The sequence below is a fragment of the Lissotriton helveticus genome, chromosome 11, assembly GCF_964261635.1.
Source record: "Lissotriton helveticus chromosome 11, aLisHel1.1, whole genome shotgun sequence".
Classification (NCBI taxonomy): domain Eukaryota; kingdom Metazoa; phylum Chordata; class Amphibia; order Caudata; family Salamandridae; genus Lissotriton; species Lissotriton helveticus.
The window spans coordinates 665130488-665152398 of record NC_136072.1 but is presented as its reverse complement, the minus strand read 5'-3'; the positions used below and the strand labels follow the sequence as shown (position 1 = coordinate 665152398).

Genomic DNA, 21911 nt, shown 5'->3' with positions numbered 1-21911 from the left:
AAAGTTTATTTTAATATTCTGTGTTTGAAAATACCACTTTTAGAAAGTAGGTATTTGCTTGCCTAACCATTTGAGCCCGCCTCTGCTGACTTGTGTATTCCTTGTCTGGGTTTGTGTGTGACAGGGCTGGGGAAATTCCAGGAGACAGTCTGGGACAGCCCAGTGGTGAGTAGGGAGATTTACATCCAGATGGGAGGGGGAGAGTGCACCTGGGACCTGAATAGGGCTAGGCCTTCCCTCCACAATGCTGGCTCCACCCCCTGTGGCTTGTCTGATGTCTCTGCCCTGCACAGTGAAAGGAGAAGGGGAATCTTGTCAATAGAGTACTCCAGAGCTGCATATTCCCTCCCCTGTGCTGGCTCCACCTCCTGTGGGGTGTCTGATGTTTCTGCCCTGCACAGTGAAAGGAAGAGAAGAGTCATGTAAACACAGTGCTCAGGAACTGGTTTAAACTAGGCAGAGGCCTCTCTGCCTTCAGAGAACAAAGGATATTTTGGTATAAATATTGGGACCCAGTCCCACAGACTTTAGATCACTTCTGGAACAAGAAACCTTTCTGCCAAGGAGAAGAACCAAGGAAGCTGCAGGAGTTTGGACTGCCCCTCTGCCAGGGTGCTGTTTGCTGGGTTGGCCTGCAGTGGTTGCTTCATTGCCAAGGGAAAGGAGAAGGAACTTTGTAAGGACTTTCATCTACAGAATATTCTCCAAGGGCTGGAACTGTGCTTGCCTCCTGCTGAAGTCTCAGGGCCAAAAGACTTCACCTCCATTTCCCTCTTGAATTTTCTTGCTGGGAATTCTGACTTCAGTCACTTGCGTGCCGCTGGGAGCTGGAAGCGCGACGCATCGAGAAGAAGCCGCTGAAATCATCACAACGCCGGAGAAGCGAGAGTTCGTGGCATCTCCCTGGAAGCGTGTGTTCATCGAAGATGTCTGCTGTCGCATCGCCGGAGAAGCGCGACGCATCGAGAGAGCTGTCATCGCATCGCAGGAGAAGCGCATCAAAGGGCCTGTCGCGGCTCCAAAGTACAGAGTCGTTGCAAGGCTGCCAGGGCGTCATCGCATCGCCGCATCAAGGGCGCCATCTTCTCGCATCGCACCTGGATCATCGCATCGGCATCGCATCGCATCAAGGCGCCATCTTGCGCACCGCAACAGGTCGAGAATCTACGCATCACCTCCGCACCGGTAAGGCTCACGACGAGTCCCCTACTCTGAGCAAGCATTGAGGAAGGACGCAACCGCCCCCCGGGTCACGGAACCGACGCATCTCCCCTTTTGCGAGCCTTTTGTTCACCTTGCGTGCCGCATCCAAGAACTTTGTTGAGAACTTTGTCGCATTTACCATCAACTTGAATTAAGAGACTTTTATCATCTTCTAAGTAACCTTTAGTATAGTATTGTGGATTATCGTCGTTTGTGGTCTTGTATTTAAGTCTATATAAAGAATACATATTTTTATAAAACCTGTGTTGTGTCCATCTGTAGTGTTATCGCTGTATTACTGTGTATATTCACAAATGCTTAACACACGGCCTCTGAGATAAGCCTGTCTGCTCGTGCCAAGCTACCAAAGGGGGTGAGCAGGGGTTATTAAAGAGAGTAATCCCCTTATCCTGACTTAGAAGTAAGGGTCCCTATTTGGACAAAGGTGATAACCATTGCCAACTAGAGACCCCCAGATCTAACACATATCATAATCTCAATCCACTATTGCGGGAGTTTGTGAGATTCAGGGGGCTCTCCAAAATCCATATTAATTGGGTGAAGTCTCGGATTTTCCCTCTCACTGTCTCAGTGATGGCATTTATCTCTGATTTCCCAATAGAGTGGTGCTCTGCTGAAGTGAAATACCTTGGGAGACACATCACAACTGATCGAGAGGAGCTGATGTGTCTCAACTACTGCAGGGCATTGGAGAACATCACAAGAAGTATATAGAGGTGGATTGCTCTCCCACTTTCCATGGCGGGACGCACCTCCCTCATAAAAATGATGGTCCTCCCCAAACTACTATACCTTTTTTTAAATATTCCATTTTGATCCAGGCAGACATTTCTTCTCCGCACTTCGCTCAGAACTGATACGACTGACTTGGGGTGGCAAACAGCCCCGGCTACAGAGGGACACACTCGCTAGACCTTATTCCCAGGGAGGGTTTGATAGCCCTAACTTTGAGCTATATTATCTTTGTGCACAGGCCCACTATGCCCACTATTGGTTCCATCTCCCTAAATACATGCTGCAAGTGGTGACAGAACATTGGCTGGCGGATCCCATACCGCTGGAGGGTGCCATATTGACCGCAACCACGCCTCCGGAGGCTGACCCGACATCTGTCGTCTGCACGGTGAAAGGATGGCAACACATTGCCAGACGTCTACAATCCCCCATGCTATACTCACCTTTACTTCCTCTGGTGTACCACCCTAGGATGCCGGTTTTACAGCAAGGCTCCTTTAAAAAAACTGAAGCTAAATACGATATCACTTGCTGGGGGGATCTTTATGTAAATGGAAAATTCCGCACACTGCAGCAGCTGTTTTCAAAACAACCACCCTCTCCCATGGATATTTTTCTCTATGTCCGGTTGCGACAAGGTATTAAAGAATACAGTCCTACATACCCACTGGAGCCTCAGGAGGTCACCCCACTGCACACAATATTACGCAATGACACTGCCTCACATTTAGTTTCTACATTATACCATAGCCTATGCATCAACCTGGCATCATCCCATTGCGCTACTAGAGACAAATGGATTGCTGAGACGGGCCAAGAAATCACTGACAACCAATGGACATAGTGTTGCATTCAGACAGAACAAATCTCCTCTAGTAGTTACTTACGCATCACACATTATACATTTTTGCACCGCACTTACTACACTCCGGTCAAAATGCGTAGATATAAACTACGCAAAACTAACAAATGCCACCGGTGTGGCATGGAGGCGGCAGACTTCCTGCACCTCGCTTGGGATTGCAGCGCTGTACAGGCTTACAGGTGACAGGTGATTGCAGCATTGGAGCAAATTACTTCACTGCAGCTCCAGCTTTCCCCCTTGCTGGCCCTATTAAGGTACACGGAGAATCTGGTTGTAGCGTATCAGAAATTTGTATCATTTGGTCTCCTTCTGGCTAAGAGGAGAATAGCATGCAGATGTGGTCAGGACAGGGCACCCAAATTTAAGGGATGGATCAGTGACATGATATTTTGGCAGGCACAAACATTAACATATGTGAAACTCCTTCCCCTCACTTCGCGTCCTCAGGATATCTCGGTCCCCCTGAAGGCGTATCTAGTTGCGCACCCGATCGATACCATGAGCACTACACCAGACATCAGCAGTTGCACATATTATCTGGCCTTATGGCCGCCTCTTCAAGATGCATGCATATTATGTAGCAGAGATTGTGGATTCAGCTTACTCAGACATGTTACCTGATTACATCTGTAGGTCTGTTACATATGATTAATGTTAAAGTGATTACTGCTTTGCATGTTAATTGGACACTGCAATGTATTTGCATGTTACAACAACTTCTTTTTTAAGCATGTATCTACCTGTTTACTGTATATGCTTTGCTGTATATATGTTTCCTAAAACTTAAATAAATAAAAAAATTTAAAGAATCTTTAAGCAACTGAACTCTGTGCTTGTGACATTGCAGTGGGTGGGACATCACATCAGTGTGGATTTGGGGACACTGACCAGTTGCTACAAGGAGAGTGGCCTGGAAGCACCTAAACTGAATTTATATTGCTATTCGGTGCACTTACAGCATGCGTCCCATTGGCTAAATGATGGACACAATTGGGAGAAAGACTGCTGACAGGACGGGTTCAACCAGATAAACTCCAGATGGCATCGATGCAGGGTAGGGGGGTCTCGGACGATATGCCCTACATAGTTCGGCACACTACAAATATCTGTCAGCAATATGTGAAGACGGTCTGGCAGTGTGTCCCGTTCAATCGGGAGCTTCCCATACGGATGCTCGCTCTAGTGCGGGAAATGATTGCACATATGTCATTTCAGACGTGGAGGGAAGGGTGTGGTGAAGTGTTATCTGATCTCTACCCGGGTGAAACATTGATTACATATGAGCAAGCATGTGGGACTTTGCACTGGGACAGGGGCATTATCAACACCAGACTAGTTTGATGGAAATTGCCAAAGCAACCTGGCCCACATACCCTGAGATACCGTAGACAACTCACACCCTAGATATTTTGCTCACCTGTGGCTGTGGGCGCATGCTGATTTTCTCCGATACAAAGCGATGAGGAGAGACTCAACCGGCCCTCCTCCTAGGCAAGCGCGGCCTAGGATGCAGACTTAGCCGAGCCCCTGGGTAGTGGTCAGCCATAAGCGCTTACCCAGGCAGTATCCTGTAATGCATGATTTAAATTTGGCCCATTACAATTTCTTACACCACACGTACATAACACCAGTGAAACTTCACCGAATTACCTCAACCTGCACAGATACTTGTCCTAGGTGTGATGACGTAGGGGCGGATTTTCTACACTTAGCATTGAAATGTCCAGGGTTGAGGCAGTTCTGGGCCCAGGTGGTAGAGACAGTGAGGGAGAGCACATGCTTTCACATTTAGAACCTATCATTACAATGCTTATTGGGCCACATCAAGAAACCCAAGACATGCAAAATGGCATTCAATCTGTTGAAGTTGTTGTTGTTGGCTAAGCATGCACAGGGTGGCTATATCTTGAATGAATTGCGTGTCCCGGATATAAAAAGCATGGCAAATGGATGTACACAAATGGACTCAGGCGGAGACGTACACAGGAAGCAAAGCCATTTGGGTGAGAAACTGCAGGAGGATCTTAGTGAATGGCATGAGCTGTGCAATGTAGTCTTGACCTCAGATCTAGATGTGAATTATCAACATGAATAAGACCGTAGTGGAGGTACAACTGAAGAGGAGGAGGAGTAAAAAGTGAAGTGCAAAAAGTGTGAGGCATGTATTTACCCTTGCATTCAAATGTACTGTTAATTACTGTTCCATTGCTATTGTATTTGTAAGAGAAAGACTATCTGATGTGGACGATCACATGCCTTTGACATCCGTACTCATATAATTGCTGGGATTTTTTATTTGTATTCAAACTAAAAATAAGGGTTAAAAAAAGTGAAGTGCAATTAATTATCTACATTTTCCATTCGACAGTTTAGCATCAGAAGTGTAATGTTATTTATGAACCTATTTTAAAGGTACCAAGGTCCTAGCAGTACCATGGTCCTTCACTGTAGGCAAGACTCGGGGACAAGGAGACAGCATCAAAGGCCACAAAGGGACGGCACATCCACAGGGGAACCACTGTGTGCATTCCTCAGGGAGGCCAAGCGCAGAGCCTCCAGCCCACCACAAGGCACACCCAAGCTGCAGCCGTGCCCTTGTCTCCCCGTCAGGCTGCCAGTTTAGGGATCTTGCGTGTGGCCCCTCTAAAGGATGCGGGCTGCAGCCAAAAGTTCTCCCCAGGGCACTGCAGCTCGAGATGAGGGGCGCCACGTGCCCTGCTAGACCGCACCAAGCGTTCCCTCTCACCTAAGATGCGTCTCAGGTAGTCGGGCGCATCTGTGCGATGCCACAGGCAGGAAGACACCCCCGCTATCAACACCACCGTCCACCAGCTCGAGTGCAGTTGAGTGCCGTCTCGGACTCTCCAGGCATGGGCACTGGATGTCGAACAGTCCTTGGCGCATCCACCTTACAGCCCTGGAGCACTCCAGACCTGGCTCCTCATTCCGTCGGCCGCAGCGTTTAAGTGGCAGGCACAGTTCCCCGGGCCAAGAGTGGGGCTGAGGCACCAACACGCCAATCACCAGCCTCCCGGCTGCTCCACACCAACGCCTGTCTGGCACAGCCCCCAACGAGGGGCCACAGCTCTGCCTCCAGCCCAGGTAAGTTGTCAATTGGGGCACTGAATTGAAGAACATCACCAAACAAGTTGTATATAAAACATAAGTATCTTTTATATAGTTTTAACACAAGACCACAAACGACAAAAATCCACAATACTGTTCATAAAATGGTAGAATTAGCTTAGTTCTCTTTAGATCTTAAAATGCGACACTTTGAGTCAATGTACCTTAAAATGCAATACAACAAAAGTGTTGCAGGGAAGGTGATGCGTCGGTTCCCTACTGCTGCGTAGGAGACGGAGAGGCATCGGTTTCTTACTGCGCTTCCGTTGTGATGCGGCAAGCAACGCCGTGATGAGATGAAGTTTTGGTGCAAAGAAATAGAGATGTCGTCTTCTTCTTGATGCGGACCGCGACACACCCTGCGACATGCTTCCCGGTGAAGCAGCGGCATCTGCTGCAACATCAATCCTCTTCTCCGGCGATGCGCAGTGCGTTGACAATGATGTGAGCCGCGACAGGCCCTGCGACACGCTTCTCGTGATGTGCCCGGGTCTGCTGCAACGTCGATCCTCTTCTCCGGTGATGCATGGTGCTTCGACAGTGATGTGAGCCACGACAGGCCCTGCGACATGCTTCCCCGTCATGCGGCGACGACTGCTGAAAACGTTGATCCTCTTCTACGGCGATGTGAGGCGCTTCGGGGGCTCTGCGATGACTCAGCGGTTCTTGGTGGCCGCGACGGGTCCTGCGACACTCTTGCCGGTGATGCGGTGGCATCTGCTGTGACGTCGACCCTCTTCTCCGGCGATGCCAGGCGCTCTTGTGTTGTGAAGCTGCAGTGACAGTTCGACGTCACATTTCTTGCTTATGAGTCGCTCTTCCAGCTCCCTGCGATGCGCAGTTCCTCAAAACGTCCTGCAGAACTGGAGGCACTGCAAGAGGACTCTTGGGGAGCTGGTGTGTGAAGTCTGTTGTCCCTGAGACTTCAGCAGGAGGCAAGCTCTTTTCTCAAGCCCTTGGAGATCCTTACAGGTTGATGAAAGTACACAAAGTTCATCTCTCCTTTCTTTGGCAGTCAGGCAACCATTGCAGGCCAATCCCTCAAGCAGCACTTCAGCTTAGGGATAGTCTCCCCATAGTCTCTCTGGTTCCACTCCTCAGCAAAGGTTTCTTCTTGTTGTCCAAAAGTGATCTAATTCTCTGGGGGTTGGGTCCTCTCTTTTATACACAGTTTCTCTTTGTTCTCTGAAGGCAGAGAGGCCTTTGCCTAGTCCAAACCAGTTCTGGTCAGTCCTAGAGCACTCTATTTACATGACTCCTTCTTTCCTTTCACAGTGCAGGGAAGAGACATCAGCCGCACCACAGTAGATAGAGCCAGAATTATGGAGGGAAGGCACAGCCCTATTCAGGTCCCAGATGCAACCCCTCCCTCCCATCTAGATGCAGATCTCTCAATTCACCACTGGGATGACTCACCCTCTCTTCCGGAATCCCCCAGCCCCTGTCACTCAAACTCCAGACAAGAAATACACAACCTAGCAGAGGCAGGCTTGGATAGTTAGACAAGAAAATACATACTTTCTAAAAGTGGTATTTCCAAAAACAGAATGTTAAAACCAACTTCACTAAAAGATGCATTTTATCATTCTGAGTTCAGGCATACTAAACTTGAATTTCTACCTTGTTTCCTGAGTCAGTTAGGATTATAAAATGTAATAATCTAACTGCCCTTTCTGGCCTATGGGGAATAGGTATCCTTACAATAGTGAAACACGAAAATGGCTGTAATTCACTATGAAGACATGCCACACACATCAGGGCTTTTCCTATCTTATACTTACAATGCACCCTGCCCTTGGGCCTACCATAGGGGTGTCTGATATGAAGAAAAGGGAAGGTTTAGGGACTGGCAAGTGGGTGCACGTGCCCAGTCAACATGGCAGTTCCAGACTGCACACAGGCTCTGTAATTACAGACCTGAGACACACTTTTACAGGTTGCTTCTGTGGGTGGCACAACCAGTGCTGCAAGCCCACTAGCACCATTTGGTTTACAAGCCCTGGCCACACTCAGTGCACTGTACTATGGTCTGACCAGTAAACCAAATCAGACAATCCTGGAACCACTAATCCATACATTATTTTACCATAGGGAGAGCAAATGCACTTTACCACTGATCTGCAGTGGTAAAGTGCTCAGAGTCATAAAACCATCAAAAACAGGTCAGACAAAATACAGGAGGAAGGCAAAAAGTTCAGGGAAGACCCTGCAAAAAGGACCTAGTCCAACAATGATGAAACAGAGCGTATGTTATCTCGCTTTCTAGATATAGTTTATCGGTGTCAGACATTTGCGGCAGGTGTTTTGTTGCCAACCAAGATTCTAAGTCTTCCCCCTTAGGATCTTTGTCTTCTGTGTAAAGACTCCTCATAAATGACCTTGCTTCTTCTCTTATCTCTAAATCTGTTTCGATCCGATCTCCTGTCTGTCTATGTAGTAAGGCTTTAATATTATTTCTAGTTCTCTCTTCTCTAGCTTTCCAGGCGAGGAGAGCTCCGCACTTTTCTCCATACTCAAAGTTTTTTAATCGACTAGACTCCCATTTTTCTTTAAGAATTCTCTCATCAGACACTTTTAACTGGAGCTGTAGGTCAAAAAGTTCTTTCTCTAACAAATGGACTCTGCTGGAGTTCTTTAAAACGGCATTTTGTAGTTCAAGATCTTTTCTTGTTATTGCTGCCAGGTCTTCCCTTCTTTTTATTTTTATGCTCTTTCTCTTATGATGCATTAAAGAGCTCAAAACACCTCTCAGGTAGGCATTGTATGTTTCCCATACTACCTGGGGGGAGGAGGATCCCAAGTTTGTTATAAAAAATTCTAGTGTTTTATCTCTAACCTCTACTTTTATCTGATTGTCTAGTAAAAGTGATCTCTCCAATGTCCACCTTGGTTTTAATGGGGTTATATTTAGTTCAATTGCCAGTTCCAAAACAGCATGATCTGATAATCCTGTAGGCGTAAAGGAAAGGTAATTGATATCAATGAGAAGGTGTTGATCAACTAAAAAATGATCTATTCTAGAGTAGTTCTTATATTTTTTACTATAAAAAGTAAAACCAGGTTGAGAACTATACTTTTTCCTCCAGACGTCTACCAGAGTAAAATCTTTCATAATAGCATCTAAAGTGGCGAGTGACTTTGTGGGGGCCTGGTATTTAGCCCTGGAGGTTCTGTCTAATTTTTGATCAAAAACCAGGTTGAAATCACCACCTAGAATTAAAGGACCAGTTGTCGTGAATAATGCAAGTTCGAGTTTAGACAGCGGAGCTGGGTTGTCCTCATTTGGGCCATAGTAGACTGCAATTGTATATGGGTAGGTTAAAATATATACTTCTGCGGTTAGCCATCTTCCCGATTGATCTGTCTGAAAACTTCTCAGGCTAATCCCTCTATTTGCTTGGATTATGATGGAAACTCCCCTTGTGGTGCCCGATTGCCTGGAACTTATTATATCTTGAACCCACCTAAACTTCTTAAAGAGAGAATCACATATTGCTGCTTCCAAATGTGTTTCCTGTAGCATTATAATTTGAGCATCTGAATTTCTTAAAAATTCACAAATTCTACTCTGTTTTGTTTTTTCACCTATACCATTAATATTCCATGACAGGACTTTAAGCTTGTAAGAATTAATCATAAGTCTAGTGAATGCTTATACCCACCCATCCCTTTGTGCATTAAACACTTACTTATATATGAGGACTTTTTTTTCCCTTTTTCCTTCCTCCCCCCCTCCCATTGAACCCCTCCCCCCTGAGGAACCCCCCCTACATACCTGGCGATGACTTCGCCTTTCGGAGCAACCAAGGAGTACCCATACCCAGTTTACTGTATTTTAGCGAGACAAAATAAGTCACTAATAAATCATCATGTCCCCCCATTTTATCATACAGTCTGCATGTTCAACAATTTATTTTCTCAAATTCCCCTCCACCATTCCCTTTTTTTTTTTCATTTTATTATTTTTTCTTCCTTGAAATAAACATCGTATCTGTCCAGTTCTATGGCTCCTGCTCGCTCTTCATTCTATCTAAGAGGTTGTCGACCTCCTCTGGCTGTGTAAAACTGTATGTCTTATTTTTCCACATGATCCTGAGCATAGCCGGGAATCTCATCTGGACATGTGCTCCCAGTAACCTCATTTATGAGGAGTCTTTACACAGAAGACAAAGATCCTAAGGGGGAAGACTTAGAATCTTGGTTGGCAACAAAACACCTGCCGCAAATGTCTGACACCGATAAACTATATCTAGAAAGCGAGATAACAGAAGGGGAAATCTTAGGTCAATTAAAGAAAATGAAAAAAGGGAAAGCTGCAGGGTCAGATGGGCTGCCAGTGGAGATATACTCGGACAACAAAGAGCAACTAAATGCGCCATTACGTGAACTCTTCAACCTTTTACTGATTCATGGTTATTCCACGCCTTTTTCTTGGGGAGAAGCCATAATAACGCTCATACCAAAACCAAATAAAGACTTAAAAAGAATTGAGTCCTATAGACCTATCTCATTGTTGAATACGGATATGAAGATCTATTCCGGTATTCTAGCTACTAGACTATCGAAGGTCATAAAATCTATAATTCACCCGGACCAGAGAGGCTTTATTCCAGGGAGACAGTTGAACGAACTAACATTTCAAGCAATAGGGGCCATAGACTACGCTAACGTTAAAAATCTCCCCCTGGCCCTGGTTGCCATAGATGCGGCCAAGGCCTTTGATCAGGTAAATTGGAAGTACCTATGGGCGACGATGGCGGCTTTTGGGTTCCCTCAAACGTTTATAGAGGCAGTTAAATCTTTATATCATAATCCGAGGGCAAGGGTCTTAGTCAATGGAATTTTATCTGAGTGGTTCGACATATCTCGAGGTACCAGGCAGGGTTGCCCTCTGTCTCCCCTTTTGTTTGACGTTTATATGGAGCCTTTTGTTTGTGGGATTAGAGAGGATAATGTTATTCAACCATTTCAGCTTGGAAATATGCCACTGAAGGTGGCCTTGTACGCAGATGATCTTCTCCTATATACCTCGGATCATTCGGCGGCTATTCCAAGGCTATTTCTGTTATCGGAAGAATTTGGGAGACTGTCTGGGTACCAGATAAATAAGGAGAAAACGGAGATTATGGGATGGAATAACAACACACACATACTGGGCGCAAAACAAAGCATGAGGTACTTGGGAATTCATTTAACCCAATCAATAAAAGATATCACATCACTTAGCTGGCAAAAGGTGGTTAAGGATATTAATAAAACATTAATAAGATGGGGGAATTTGCCACTAAATATATACGGCCGGGTTAACCTCATCAAGATGACAATCCTCCCAAAATTGACTTTTTTATTTAACAGCATACCCTTATCATTTTCACTGAAAGACATTAATACTTTACAGGGTAAAATTGGATCTTTTATATGGGCCTGTAAGTCAACAAGAATTGCATGGAAGAAATTGAGGAGGGGTCTAAAAATAGGAGGGCTCGCCCTCCCTGATCTTTTGTCTTACTGTCATGCATTTCACTTCAAAAATTTCAGGCTTCTTGCAAATGAGCTAGATGCATCATCACAGGGGCGCCTATTTCAAGCTCTATTAATTGATTTACCTTACGGCCACGATTATTTTTTATTTAAGTTTGGAGACCAGAATTTTTTAAAAAAAATTCGACTAAAAATCTTACAGACCTCACTAAAAAATTGGGGGCTCATTAGGAAAATATTCGCTATTCCCTATTACCATACACACTCCCCGATATGGGACTCCCCTGGCACTCCTCAATGTCTCCAGGACCAATTGTCACAACCCTTGAAAACAGCTGGGTTAAAAAAAATGGGGGGATCTCTGGGCAGATTTGGGCCTTGTAAGTTGGAATACCTTAGTACAACTCACAGATGGACAGGTGACAAGGTTTAAATATTACCAACTATCCGCCTGGTGGTCCAGTCAGAATATGCAAAGGGAGAATGATACAGAAATTCTTGATGCAATTGGTAGAGTGGGGAAATGGGTTAAAGAGCTTTCATTTTGGTACAATTTGATGATTAAGGAAGAGGAGAGTAAATTGCATTCCGAGATAATAAAGTTATGGGGAAACTGTATATCTGAGCCCCCTGAGGTGGTTAGCAAAGGTTGGCTAGATTCCTTTTCTCTTTCTCAGAGGTTAATTAAACCAGCCAATTTAAGACGCAACCACTTGTTTACGGCTTATAGAGCTTACTGGACACCGGCCAAGCTGCATAAGATTACACGAAATAATTATTACTGTCCTCGCTGTAACTATAATGCTGCTGATGATATCCATATTTTTTTAGAATGCCCACTTATTCAAGAATATTGGAAAGCGGTTTTGGATTTTGTGGGCGAAGTACTTTCAATAACCCCTATTTGCTCTCGCCAACTTATCTTTTTTGGTCTGCTGAAAGACTACAATATTAATAGTTTGGATACCCAGTTTATTTTTTACATAATAGCTATTGCAAGGAGACAAATTTGTATGGAGTGGAAGTCGGTGTCTCCTCCGAGATTTGCAGCATGCTTGAAATATATAATGGAAGTATGTAAAATGGATTTGGCTGGCACTAGTGCCAATACTGAGAATGTTTGGTCTAAATTGATGGTCTGGATAAATAGGTGAGCGGTCCTGTGATTATGCCAGAGGTTGTGTCGGTCCCGTCCTCTTTCAGGCCTAGGGCGCCTAAAATAGGCCTGGAGGAGTAGGATAAGGAAAGCAGCCTACCTCTGGGTATCCCTGTCTGCTATGACACTGTTTCCAGGGCGGACTCGAAGTAAAACAACAGTGTAAGAGGCAACAGTGGGGCCCACCTAGAGCACATATATTCTGGTGGCATATATGAGGACAAAAAAAAAAAAAAAAAGAAACAGAGCATATGTTTCAACAGAGCACTAAGTACTTGCTGCAATATTTTCCTGAAGGTAGATTAAGAGAGTCAAGAAGGCATGGCAGCAATTATTTGAAAAGAACCAGTTGCACAGGAGTGCAACACTCACAACAATTGAATCAGTGGTGCGACAGCAGTTCTGATATTACTATTGGGTTCTAAATAACACTTAATAAGGTCAAGTATGAATAATATTATGTAAGAATCAAATCTGCAAATCTTTAAAATGTGCTAATCTGACATTATAAAAAGATCAATTCGACATCTGTAGATATGCTGCTTGTACCTTCTTCCAGTTTGTAGTGCACCATGGTATGCCACATCCTGCCAAGTGCCAACAGCAGATTGAAGAAGCACTCGTCTCTGCACAAGACGTAAAACGTTTCTTCCACAAAGCTGCTCCTATTGCTGCCATGTTCATAAACTCGTAATCTAGGATAAAATACACAAATGACATATGAGTTATAACTATTTTCTCCAAATGAAATTACCACAATCCATATTAGTGAATGAATTTGCTAACTCCAGTTTCTCCCTGAAAATACCTCCAAAAAACAACACTAGAAAACTGTAGGTAAGCGGGATTAAAATAAGCTCCAAAGCAACTCATTTGGGTGCTGATTTGGTTCAAAGAGAAGAACAATTAATTATCTCCATTTCTCTTTTGACAGTTTAGCATCCAAAGTGTAATGTTATTTATGAACCTATTTTAAAGGTTCCAATTAGGTCCTCGGTAGAGAGTTGGTGTTCTCTTGATATTATAGTAGTGCTTGCCTAGCAATCATTACAAATTGTCGGAAATGTGTCAGAGTCAAATTTATTGAGATAAGGCAAAGGCTGTCACAGGGGTTTACATTTTTGTAAGCTGACAGACAATGTGGCCTTTGAACCTTGCTGCCAATAAATTATTCTAAATGTAGCTGCTGCTGCAAAAGCCCGGTTCAGGAAAATAACAGAAACATTTTTTTGTTCAGAGGATTATACCTTTAATTCAAAGAAGTTACATTGTAATTCCCTAATTTATAGGACCACTGTCCATTGATGGACTGGCCACAATTAATTATTTTTTATACAAATATGGCATTTGAAGGAAGTGACTTTTTATCACTGCACTTTTAAATGTTGCTCATTGTTATATAGCTTCAGAACTTAATTCCTCACATACATTCTCACCGTTGTAGATGAGATTTTTAATACCAGCATGATCTCCACAACATGGCAATGATTTTGATGTAAACAGTAATGCATGAGGGCTGGATGCAGGTTCAGAGAAATCAGGCCTCTGTTTCACATACGAACATATGTGAATTTATAGGGAAATTTTATGGTCACATTGATAGGTGTGTCAGTTTAAATTTGCACAAGCTTTACATTTGATGCACATTTATTTAAAAAAATCCATTGTCAAATAATACCACTTTCAAATTGTATTTTTGTTGTTACTCATTTCACTATTGTAAATAGTGTCTGAGGTCTGAAGCAAACCTCTTATCTAGACATTTATGTGTTGTCAAACAACAAAGGTTGTGTTAAAGCCTTTACAAATATTGCACTGCTTACTGGTCTGCAATGTACGTGGACGTAGTTAGTTGAAACCTGGACATCTGTTTTTCATTAATGTATATATCGGGCATATGTTTTGACTATGTTGCTTTATGGCATGTATTGTTGTGTCCAAAAAGTATGGGGCTAATTACTGTGCCGTATGTAAATGACACTAATCATAGGATTTGTGCTGTTGCAGGGTTCAATCACAGGGTTTCAAAACATTCTGTTTTTTTGCTCCTAGCTCTTGCTTTTCTATCAAGGTGTACATCTGGTGTAATGCACTCTTTTGTCCGTGGCAGAAATCAGCATTTTCTGCCAGAATGTGTTTTCCACCCATTCTTTACCCATTCTTTCTAACAGACTAAATTAACCACACTAGAGTCAGCCCAATAATATTGTTTGAGAATCACGCCTGTAATTCTTTAAAATTTGTTAATCTTACATTGCAAAAAGATCAACTATACATCTGTAAATGTGCTGCTTGTACCTTCTTGTAGTTTGTAGAGCATCATGATGTGCCACATCCTGCTGAGGGCCTACAGGAGACTGCACAGGCACTTGTCTCTGCACAAGATATAACACGTTGTTCCACAAAGCTGCTCCTATTGCTGCCATTTTGATAAACGTGCATAATATGGTGAAAAACACAAATGACAATGATATAACAAGAGATGAAATTAAAACAATCCTTGTTAGTGAAGTAACATTAAGTTGCTAACTCCAGCTTCTCCCTGAAGGAAAATACCTCTAAAAATAACACTAGAAAACTGTAAGTAAGTGGGATCAAAATTAGCTGCATAACAACTCATTTGAAGTAAAAACCAGCAACAGTGGTAACCATGGAAGGATCTCCAGATTTTTGGAGATAAACTGTCGGTGGAGGAAATTTTCAACCAATATTTTTGGAGAAATGGGCAGGTTAAAGACACTTTTCTAAGGAACAAAATAGAATGGAAATATTGATTCTGGAGGAAATACTTCAGCCTCCAAAAATGGATTTTACTCCATGTAAACACACACATCAAAATCAGCACCCTTGAGATCCTTGCTTTTTGATGCACACCACTATGCCAACATTTCATAAATAGGAAAGTAACAAACAAGACATTTTTGGAAAACTTGTACTTTTGATGGAAATATATGTAATAGTTGTTTTCCTTTGATTTTCTCACGCAGTTTAAAGATGTGGGTGCAGTGTGCCGTCCAAGTAAAGATGAATGTGACCTGGCTGACTTCTGTGATGGAAAATCGGCTGCCTGCACTAGTGACCGTTTCCGAGCCAGTGGTTTCCCTTGTATGAAAGGACAAGGATATTGCCATATGGGAAAGTGTCCTACTCTCAATTCCCAGTGTGAAGGCATATGGGGACTAGGTAAGAACCAAATCACACTAACTCATTAACATGTTAGTCAAATGGAAAAAAACTCTGTCACTTACCTGCGCATAACCCTATAGCAGCATCAGTGAATTGCCCAAGAATCACTTTTAGAAACTGCTCCGGCTTTAGAGTATGTGTATTCCACTGCATCAATGTGATTTGAATGCAGTCACAATTGTACCTACAGAGGGATTGCTAGGATTTCTGTTATTGGTAATAGTAAGATAAGCATATCCAGAGACATTTTAAGGCATGGGCCAAGTGGGATTTGGCCCTGGGACTAGCCTTTCAGGGGGGCCCTGATAGAGCCAGATGTGTTCTGCAGAGACTCTTGTCCTGAGGACCTTGAATAAATCCTAAGCAGATTGTTTTAAATATTGTTTTCCTTTAACTTATTATTAATGTGGGTGATGTCTGAGAGTCTATTACAGTCATTTTACAGAGAAATGTTGTGTTTTTGTTTCATGCAACATCCATAAAAACATTTTTTTAGGTAAAAGCAGGACCTAATATATGAGAAATAGGAATTTGTCACAAAGATTATTTGCAGTAATTTTTGTGACCCACTGCTGTGTTATTGACAACACACATCCCTATCCCAGAATATTAGATCTAAACATATTTAGAATATGGAAGAGTGTGCCAGTGCACAGTCAGTGACGTGGACAAAGATGGCATGAAAAAGCTGAAATCGGGTCATAATTTCAAAGCTGTTCCAAAAATATGTTTGTCCCAGGGCCCCCGAAATCCTTAAGATGTCTCTGAGTATATAGAATAATAATTGACAATGCCAATTAGTCTGGTTTATTAATGAAGTGCCTCTTGTGCCACTAAGGGTTTAGGCACTCAATAGGTCATCAAACATGTACTCTGTCACTCATTTTTGCACCTGTGCATCCAACCATTCATCCATTCACTCACTCTTTCTTGCTTGCATATTCATGCACAAGCATAATAAAAAATAAAAATAAATCAACAGCATATGCACAAAAATTCAAAGAACACAAGTAGAAAAAAGAAAGCCTGCTCCTTGCTAAACTCTACAGTCATATGCTTGCAAAAACAAAAAGAAACATAGTACCTGATGTCCTTCTTACAGAAGTGTTGTAAATAGTCTGTCATTGTTTTAAAGTTCTGGGATGGCTGCAAAATTTACAACCAGCATGCGTGCCATCTTCCAATTGCAAAAAATACAATACACTATAAACAGCAGTATTCCATCATGGTTTCATGGTTTGGAGTAAGTGGCCATGTGGGATGTGGCGCACTTTAAATTAAATGAGGTGCAAGCAAGTGACCGGTTAGCACTGCCTTGAGAGCTGTAGTATCATCTTACGTATTATTAAAATAAAAAGATGAGAATCAAAGAAATTAAAGGGGAAGTGTAAAATGAGAAAATCGAAAATAAAAGGCCAGCCAGCCTTTCACTGAAGGACACTAATTTTCAAGAGGTTGTACACTTGTGATTAGAAAATGCTGTCACAAACAGAGCCAATAAGTGTGAACTGAACCATTACCCCATGGAGAACACTGTGTCTGACTCTTCTACCTCGCCAATGGTGGTTGAGTGGTCAGAGTCTGGATGTTGGTTATTATAAAAGTAATGTAGCTTTGCGTCCCAGTTGGCAGCAATTGGGATTTTGTGCAGTCCCGGGGTGTCTTCATTGTTCAGTACATTGCTTTTAGCTTGTGTCCATACCAATAGCAATCACCTCCAGGCTATAATAAGGGGTGTTTGGGCGACTTCCATCACCTGGAAATTAGGCGCTTGGCATCAGTAGCCCAAATCAATGCATCATCTTGTACGGTGGGCGTCAGCTAGGCTGCAATATCTATTTATTTTCACTGTGGTTAGATAGGCTCTTTTAATTATGCAATACTGGATGAGGCAGAAGCGGGCACTCTGGGGAATGAGGGTTGGACTTTCCAAAATGGCAGCCCATTTTTGATCAGTGCATGTTTAATTCAGGTTAGTGTACCCGTGATGCCTTAGGGGCACCGGAGACTGTGACATGTGATTGTGTAGACAGACTGTGAACCACTTCGTGAGATATCTTCCAGTTCCCATGACATGCAGGTATTGGACAATAAAATCTGTTGGAACTTCCCGCAACATGTCTCCCCATGTGGTTCTCTACGTTATCATCAAAGAGTTTTGTAAAAGGAACTGAACGGGCAGCAATTTGTCTTCTTCTACAAGTGTGTCATAGGGTACTAAGACACAATCATGGTAAAGATCCCCCAGCGTGTGTAGGCCTGTCTCTAGCCAAGCGGAAAGTTTCACTTGGGGAGTGACCTCACCACCTGTAGGCATACCCAGCAGGGGTAGTGCAGGTGTATATGGGACGGTAGAACATGTGAGGTATAGACTGCAATGAAAACATTTATGTGCAACTTCCAGAAGCAATGAGTTTGGCGACTTCCCATGCCTACAGGAGAAAAAAGTCAAAGGATCGACAAAAGAGACTAGGCCGGTGATAAAGCAGCTGTGTCTTGAAGACCGCCCATTTGGCCACCCAGTGAAGCTGTGAGGCAAGGTGATACTGTTCCATATTCGGAACAGCAAGCCTGCCTTGATCAGTGGGAAAGCACAACTCAGAGAGTGCTACCCCACAATAGGACCCCCTCCAAATGAATTCTCTCAGGGTGCAGTCAAAAGAGCAAAATAGACGGTATGAATATATAATGGCAGGCTAGTAAAACAATTAAGTAACCATGGTAGGACAACCATCTTGAGCAGGGCTATCCGACCCATAACAGACAGTAGCAGTGTGCTGCACAACAGCACCTGGGTTCTAATAGTGATTATTACCCTCAAGCTTGTCTGTTGGTTGATGGTACACCCTAATTCCCAGGTACTGGAAAGGGATGAGCTTCCACTTCACTGGAACATCATTAAGGACAAAAAAAGTTTGGGGATGCAATGGGGTAAAAGGATTCTAGCAGGACTTCGTAAAGTTGACCTTTACACGGGAAATAGCAGCAAAATCATCGAGGGTCCAGACCAATGTGTTAGGTGCCATCCACATATATCAAATGTATAGAAGCAGGTTGTCAGCATATAATGAAATTGTATGACTTCTGTCTCCCAGTGGGATGCCTCATTCAGCACCGCTCATTCAGATAGCCATGGCAAGCAGCTCAATGGCAAAGGAAAACAGCAAGGGGGATAGAGGGAAGCCCTGACGGGTGTCCTGCTTATTGGGATAGAGTCCAAAATGTACAGTAGTCTGATCAGGCGGAGTAAGCGCACCTGATACCACAGCATGGAAGTGCATCAAACAGGAACCCCCCCTTCATGTGTATCAAAGGTCTTCTTGAAGTCATGAACCGGGCACCCTGACTGAGGCCATCTATGCGCAAAGAATTTAGAAACCTAGAAGAAGGGTTGGACATTGAGCAACGTGCTACAGGCCAGCACAAACCTATTCTGATCGATGCGGACCAGGGACGAGACTAAGGGTGTTAGGTGGTCTGTTAACACTCTGGCCTCTATGGGGCTGAGTTGTGGGGTACATGTAATATCGAGGTGCTAGCCAGATCCGAGAATAGGTTCTTGAAGGATCTGATGGCTCTTCCCCAGAGCACCCCGTCCTTACCCCTACTATTAGAAACGGGATGCCGCTCGATCAAAGACCAAGCACAAATCCGCCCATTGCTACTATGGCGAGTGCCTGAATTGGCGTCTTATGCAGAAGGTTTGAAGGAGGTTATGTCAATGCACGGTTGGTCCAAAATCCAATGGTTGAAAAGTGTGAAATTTTTGCTTGGGGAGTTGGGTTTGGGAGATGCTTGGGATTCTAGATACGCTCCCCCAAAAGCTGTCCTTAAGAAACTGTATTGGAATGGATCACTAACAAAAACTGCTCTGTGTCGATGCATTGTAGAATCACCGCTGAATTTTTTAGGATTAAGGATGTGGCTGCTTATGAACCTTACCTAGACACCATTACGAACCCTGCAGATCGGGCCCTGTACTTCAAATTTAGAGTGGGGTCTTTACCAGTAGGTGAATTGACCACGCGCTGGAAACCTCCCCATCAGACCTCACCATTTTGCACAATTTGTATGACACGGGTTGAGTCTGTTGCTCACTTGCTATTTGAATGCCCGGCTTACGAAGTTCCGAGGCGCTGTTGGCTAAAACCAATATGTAGAGAAATTGGCACTCGGCTTCATATAGTGGCGCTACGTATTTTGATGTCAGACACTCGGACCATGTTTTCATGTGCTGTGTCCAAATTTATGGGATGGTCATGGTCCATCCGATTCAAAAGGCTTCTTTTATCCATTTAATGATTGTTTTATTTGGACATATATTGCTGTTTTTAAGTAAGTCATAATGTATATCATGGTACAATTATTGTGGTTTTAATGTTTTGTAAAATACTTTTTAAGATATACTTGTATCGAAATAAAGCCTATTTGACTTGACTCTGGCCAAGATCTTCTAATCTGTATTGAATAGCGCCAGTGGCCGGTAGGAACCCAGGGTGGGGGGATTCTCTGACTGACTTGGGCAAGAAAATGAGCCTGGCCTCACTCAAGGATCTCAGAAGGGAATAGGCGGATGGGGTGCTTCATAGAGGGCATGTAGTTGGGGGGCCAGTACATTAGCATAGGCATAGGCTTTGTAATAATCAGCTTGCAAACCATCCGGTCCTGGGGACTTGCCAGCATGTAGAGATCCGATAGCTTCCCGGATTTCGAAGACCTTAATGGGCTTCTCCAGTTTTGTGCGCTGTTCAGTTGTGAAGGCGAGTAGGCGGATCGTGGAATAGAAGTCTTCAAGACAATCCAAACTGGTGCTAGTGACCAAATCATATAGTAAGGTGTAGTGCTTCATCAGTTCCTTGTGTATTTCATGTTGAATATTTACGAGGTGCCCCGCTGAAGTGTGGAGAGAAAAGATAGGGCACTCAGGCGGATCCTGGCATATCAGGCCAGGAGGCAGCCGGCCCTTTCTGCTGTTGCATAAGTGTGGGCTGAGTGTGCAGTGTAGTTTATGCATCGTAGTCTTTCCAACAGTGAAGTAAAAAGGAAGTGACTGTCTCTGTTTCCCTGATTTATCAATCCAGCGTCATTCCTCGCTCAACTGTGCTATACTCTCCTGCCATTCCGCTAATTCTTCTATCTTGACTTTGTATCTTCTTTACACTCTTAAGTGTATTTTCAAACATAACAACTTCGGGATCCCACATAGCTGGACATGCTGCAAACATTCTTTTCATTTTTGTTCGGGCCGTGTCCTTAGCCGCAAAAGCATTTCCTTTACCACATTATCAGTAACCTTTCTATGAAAACTACATTTAATTATGTATTTACAACAAGGGGTGGTGATGGACAGAGTCTCCTAATCAAGCAGAATACTCTCACCATGTCAAGAGATCAGGGCTAGATCCAACACCGTTTTTTAGCTCATTGCACCATCCCAGTTTCAGAACCTGGCTGTATGCAAATTAGTCTGTCCCTGGCCCAGTCATCATGGGAACCGGGCAGACCAGACTACAAAAGCCAATTCTTACACTGGGAAGGAAACAAGCTTCCGGGGACCGGTTTCTGGCATTTCAGCCGTCTTCGGCCCGGCTTGCTTGAATCCTGATGGTGCAATGAGCAAGGGACTCACATCTGAGCATACCCTTCCACGCTTAGGGTGGACAAAAATATTTACAACAAGGGGTGGTGATGGACAGAGTCTCTGAATCAAGCAGAATACTCTCACCCAGTCAAGAGATCAGGGCTAGATCCAACACCGTTTTTTAGCTCATTGCACCATCCCAGTTTCAGAACCTGGCTGTATGCAAATTAGTCTGTCCCTGGCCCAGTGCATCATGGGAACAGGGCAGACCAGACTACAAAAGCCAATTCTTACACTGGGAAGGAAACAAGCTTCCGGGGACCGGTTTCTGGCATTTCAGCCGTCTTCGGCCCGGCTTGCTTGAATCCTGATGGTGCAATGAGCAAGGGACTCACATCTGAGCATACCCTTTCACGCTTAGGGTGGACAAAAATATTTACAACAAGGGGTGGTGATGGACAGAGTCTCTGAATCAAGCAGAATACTCTCACCCAGTCAAGAGATCAGGGCTAGATCCAACACCGTTTTTTAGCTCATTGCACCATCCCAGTTTCAGA

The 21911-nt window shown here is 43.8% G+C and overlaps 1 protein-coding gene across 4 annotated transcripts in view; it reads left to right on the top strand.

The window, feature by feature from the left end:
* The window catches only part of LOC144791749 (disintegrin and metalloproteinase domain-containing protein 28-like), a 3662699-nt gene that overhangs the window by 2118803 nt on the left and 1521985 nt on the right, over positions 1–21911 (top strand). For all 4 annotated transcript variants that reach the window (XM_078666520.1, XM_078666519.1, XM_078666518.1 and 1 more), the window contains one exon: positions 15575–15770. In XM_078666520.1, the coding sequence (XP_078522646.1) occupies positions 15575–15770 (196 nt within the window). The remainder of the gene's footprint in view (positions 1–15574; positions 15771–21911) is intronic.